General features: G+C 29.4%; 1 protein-coding gene across 1 annotated transcript; it reads left to right on the top strand.

Moving 5' to 3' along the window:
- The first annotated feature begins 583 nt into the window (after window positions 1-583).
- LOC107465404 (microtubule-binding protein TANGLED) lies at window positions 584-2,579 on the top strand. Its single transcript, XM_016084378.3, has 4 exons — window positions 584-815; window positions 955-1,097; window positions 1,357-1,418; window positions 1,496-2,579. The coding sequence occupies exons 1-4, from the start codon at window positions 735-737 to the stop codon at window positions 2,401-2,403; spliced, it is 1,194 nt and encodes a 397-aa protein (XP_015939864.1). The 5' UTR covers window positions 584-734; the 3' UTR covers window positions 2,404-2,579.
- The last annotated feature ends 3,134 nt before the right edge of the window (window positions 2,580-5,713 follow it).

The following is a 5,713-nucleotide window of genomic DNA, read 5'->3' as shown; positions in this document are numbered from 1 at the left end:
AAAATAAATTATTAATCTATTCAATACATTGAAATTATAAATTTATTTTCTTTAAAATTTTTTAGTTACATTTTATTTTATGATATTCTTAAAATATATTCTAAAAGATTCAATATAAAATGAATTTAATTTCAATGTACTCTCAAATAAAATATTTAACTTTAATGTACTCTTAATATTACGTTAGTAAAAATAATTACTTTTTATATTGATTTTGTGATTAATTATTAATTATTTAATTGTTAAAATTTGTTATATTATTAATATTTAATTTAAAATATAAAAATTAGTAAAATTTAAATATTTAAAATTTATTATAAAAAATAAATTAATAAAAACTAGACATCAATAAAAGATACAGTAGATTGACCCTAAAAGTAACATGTATATTAAAAGTTTTTACTTTTTATATCCTTTTAAGTTTTAATTATTATTATATCCTAATAAAATAATGGAGACATGACCTTATAGACCTGGGAACAAGTAGCCGTTACATTCCTCAATCACTAGGAATTAGGAGTGAGGCTCACTCGACCGTTGGAAATGCAAACGTTATACTTTGCGTTTTTTCTTTGACTTTCACATCAAAACACTGAAACTAAAAGGCTTCGGGTCATTGTGTCCCTGTGTTCTAGAGAGAGGTCCAATCGTTAGTTGAGTGGGCACTACTACTACTAGTTTAAAATTAAGAGATTGCGTTGTTGAGACCACAACCGCATCGTGTTTTTGCAGCCATGGTTGCTAGAACCCCACCCACGCAGAAGAAAATGTTAGCTCCACTTAATCCAATTCTCATTAGAGAGACGCTCATCAAGGTAATACTCATACTCATCCTCTTTAATAAGCAACCCTCATTTGTCCACAAAAATCTCTATTTTTCCTTTTGGATTTTCCTTATCAGAGTTTTTTCTTGATTAATTAATTGATTAATTTTGTGTGGGGTTGCTTTTGAAGGTGGATCGGTGCATGGCACGGCTTCAGGAGCTTCAGTACACTGTGACCGGTGGAAGTAAGGTGGTTTCGGGCGTTAGTCTCAGCCCTCGAAGTACCAGAGGTTATCTCAGAACTAGTCTCAGGTGTAAACAAGAATCACTCAGGTACTCTTCTTTTTTTCAAAAAAAAAATCTTTATTTTTTATTTTTTTTGTTCTTATATTATTTTACTTGATTTATTCAAATGATATGAATTTATCCATTAGGTAAAGTACTACAAACGTGTCAGATTTTACTATAATTTGATGATGAATATATTTTACAAGTTCAAAATTTTACTATCTATTGAATTGTTATGATTATTATTAAAGTAGATTATGATTTTGTCAAAGTTGTGAAATTGTTTGTATATGAAACTGTGAAGGCTCAAGAATGGTGGAACTAGGAAATCTCCCATGGGAAAGTTTCCCTCTCCATCAAAGACAGGTTCTTTCTCTTTCTTCGCATTTCTTTTGCACTTATATATCTTTGCCTTGAAATGAAACAAACAAACACATATGCAGGTGAATGGAGAAGAATGTCATTGCCTGCAATGCTAGTAGGTGAAACCGTTGGAGAGATTCTACAGGCAACTCAATTTGCTAGAGAAATAGTCTCAGTGGTTAATAACAAACCTTTAGCCACTTCTGACGATCCAAAAACTCCGATGTCTCAAAGATTAAATGGAAAATTATCGTCATTTCAAGCTGAAAATACCGAATTCAAGGCCAGAAGGAAGAAGGAAAAGCAAACAAAATCACAGCACGAAAATTCACCGTCGCTTCAACGTGCTCGTTCTAGAATCAATTTTAAGGTATCACCTCCAAAAATAAAAGAATTTGACAAAGAAAACAAGAAGTACTTGGCTAATAGAGTGTCTCCAAGGAACAAACCATGGGCCAAGAAAACAGTGCTATTTCCAAATCCTTTGTACCTTCCAACCCAACCTTCTTCTCAGCAGCAAGGATTTTCAAAGACCAGGTCCCCCATTGTATTAAGAAACAGAGGAACAACAACAACTGCAACCACATCTATAACTACGCCACATAAATTTGTGATCAAGTCACCACAACCTTCATCTTCAAAAGTTCAAGTCAAGAAGAGTCCACAAGCTAAAAGTAATAAGAAGTTGATTTCACCAAGTAGAACAACTACCGGAAGGAGTTCTCCAAAGAGGTTCCATGTGTTTCATCCACCAACCGTGTATCTTTTTTCGCCAACAGGAAAAGAAAAGTTGAGTAGGAATTCGCCAAAGCGATCTGTCTCGGTCGCTGCAAAGATTCGTAGGTCCTTTTCTCCTTCGAGGCTGGCCACCAGATTGGTTTCGCCATTGAAGAGCAGGAAAACTGTATTAAAAACTGATGGGTTGGTAGTGAGTGGACTAAAACAACGCCCAACATCAACAGTGAAAATCCCTATTCGTGGAATTTAAAAATGCGTTTGTGTATAATCCAGGATTTGTTTATTTTACTCTTTTTTTCACTTTGTACTCCTGCAGGACTAGTGGAGAGGGTGAGGAAATATTTCTCATGTTAATAGCAATTTATTTTTTTCCTATCCATTTAAGAAAAATCACAAACTAAATATTCTTTGAACAAATAAATGAAGTACTAGACAAATGCAAAACCAGCTCACAAAACATTGCCTTTAATGTTCTTAATTAAGTCTTACCACCATTCTCATTCTTAAAATTTGAAATATTATATTTCTCTAGACAAGATCCCTCTTAAATCCAACTGAAATTAATATTAATATTTGAGAACCAAACTAAAGAAGATAGTTGATTTTCTCATTCTTTATTAGAGGATACTCTAATGAAATTATAAAAAGTAATTTTTGCTGAAACTTCGACCACTAGATGAATTTTGACATTAAAGATTTTGTGGATATGTATCTTTTGTATAGATTTTAAATGAACTTAGTTGAGCAAATAAATAAATGAATTGGTTTGTAACAAAAATTATATTTAATTTTAATTATTTTTATTAATTATAAAAAAAATATAAAAGAATGAAAACTTTCAATCCCACCAGTAGCCAAAGCAATGGAAGTCAAGAGTTAAGTGGAATAGTGGTATTTTATTGTTGTTGCTACTCTGGCAACAGGTACGACGACTTCTAATTGTTGTTGTATTCTTGGTTTGGTTGGTAATTAGTTATTGCTAATGGTTAAGTTATTGTTTGTAATTGATAATAGTAATTTATATTGTTGAACTTTTATTATTGATGTAAATATTAATTTGTAAACTATTTAATTGTTTAAGATTTGTGTTGATTACTTAATTGATACTAAACTTAATTTTAGTCAAACAAAGAGTACTTTCTCATTTTAGAAAAAATAAAAGTAAAAATTTACAAGGTTAAGAATAAAAAATTTTAATTTTTTAAAGATAGAAATGAATTGTTTAAAATAAAATAAAATAAAATAATTTTTTTTAATCCTACAACTATCAATTTGTGCTCATGTTAGAGATGAGCTTTTCTTTAAGGAGAAGGGCAATAAAACACTGACAAATTTATTGCCACAATATGGTTTTAGGGATATGATTTGTTATTTCTAATATAGTGTTCCATGGCTTTTGAAAATGTTAATAAATGCCCCTCTAAAAATTAATAAAATCTTTACTTACTTAAGTTGTGTATTTTCAACAACAACACTAATAATAATAATGTTTTTCTATCATATTATTTTATTTTATCTTAATATAATTTATTATGATATAATTAAAATTTATATAATTTTTTATCATTATTCTTAGAAGGAGTATCAGTCACTTCTAATTTATTAGGCTATGTCTTCAGTGGGTGAATTTGAGTAATATTATATTGTGAATAGTCTTTGATATTAAATTGAATATTAATAAATTTTATTTATGTAATTTTTAGGTGAGGATGGAACTATGGAGGTGGAGATGAAACCATTTTGACTTGGAGTGTGAACTCCCGAGTTTGGGGCCAAAACATTACAGTTTTAAATTACTAAATTTTTAAAGTGATATTTAAGATTGACGTCATATATTAAAAGATTTAATCTCTACGTACAAGTGCTTGCTCTTACAAGTTTTACAATTATGAAGAAAACGAAACCCCTAAATGGGCTGTTTATGTTACGTATCTTTTTAACAGACTTTTAAATTAATTCAAATCAATTAATGCGTGAATGTATAACTTCTATTTTTCAAAAGATTTCGTTTCTTTTTTTAAGTTTTTTGTCAAATTTGTTCGATCTGCTTCATGCGTTCTTTCTTTGCCTTCGATCTCTTTCTGTTTTTTTCGATTTTCATGGTTTCTGAAATCAAGCTTTGAAATTGTTTTGAAGATAATGGAACTTCAAAAATACACCCAAAGGATTACAGAAATACACCTAAAGAATTACATAAATACACCTAAACAGTTACAGAAATAAACCAAACGATTACAAAAATACACCCAAATGATTTAAGAAATACACCCAATATCAGGAGGGAGATAGTATATTTCTTCTTGAAATCTTTTAATATTTTGCTGGTTAAGGATGAGGCACATGGCAGAGATAATCTAGAAAAAAAAACCTAGAAGAACAGTAAAATAGTACCTTGAATAATATTTCTTCTACTCTTCGCAGAATCGTAGTTTGTTTCGAATGTTGCTTGAATCTTGACGGTTTACATTTTGATTGAGGAAGAAGAGGAAGAGTGCGGCATAATAAACGTGTTGTAAGACGTGTGTGTTGGATGCTCAATTTAAAGGAGTGGTGCGCGTGTTTTTTTCTTGAATTTGGGCCAACTTGTATAGCTTGTAAACCAAAAATGCTTGTATGTGTAGCAGGCCTCATATTAAAATTGTCCCTAGGATCTTAATTGCATTAATTACATTGTTGATATTCAAATATTGCACTATATTAGTACTTAACCTGTTTTCCATTAACGACGGACTGACATAGCTTGATGACGTGGATCTTTAGTGACATATGTCACCTCATAGTTTGCGTACATGTAACGGTATGATGATGTGTCGGTTAGCAACACATGGCATGATGACGTGGATTGTTATGGCATGTGTCACAATACTATTTTGTCATGCATCGGATTATGCCATCTGTCACAATGTTATTTATTCACGTGTCATTCAGTATATCATCATTACATATGCACTAAATTGGTCTCTTACTTTACATCAAATGACTCATTTTAGTCCTTGAAATTAAATTCCGTACACCAAATTAGTCCCTTCATCAACTTATTCTCTTTTTTTCTTTTATAAATTCAAAATTTTTAAAATCTTTGAATACATTAATTTTAATTTTTTCTTTTCACAAATTATTTAAATACAAGTACTTTTATAAAATATTTTAAAAATTTTAGTTTTAATTATACAATTTTTTTATAATATTTTATTAAAAGAATTATATGAGATATTAATATTGATTTAGTAAAGAGTGTATGTTAAGAGTATAATAATATTTTTTAATACAAATTTTTTAATATTTAACACCTTAATAATATTTTAAGAATACTTGATAAGGCACTTGTTAACTAATATAAATTCATTATTCTCATTCATTTTAAGAATGTTCGATTCCCCATATAATTGACTTCTCACTAAATTAATAAGATAGATTTATACTGTCGATCATAATAATTCATTTTATCTATAACTTAGTTAGGCGGTCTTTTCATATATTACACTATTAATTAATATAGTATTTATTGTAACTATGACTTAAACAGTATTAAAACAGATACAAATAAACACAAAAGATAA

The sequence above is a fragment of the Arachis duranensis genome, chromosome 9 (assembly GCF_000817695.3).
Source record: "Arachis duranensis cultivar V14167 chromosome 9, aradu.V14167.gnm2.J7QH, whole genome shotgun sequence".
In the NCBI taxonomy this organism is placed as follows: Eukaryota; Viridiplantae; Streptophyta; class Magnoliopsida; order Fabales; family Fabaceae; genus Arachis; species Arachis duranensis.
The sequence above is the reverse complement of the archived record's forward strand: the minus strand, read 5'-3'. Positions and strand labels throughout refer to the sequence as shown.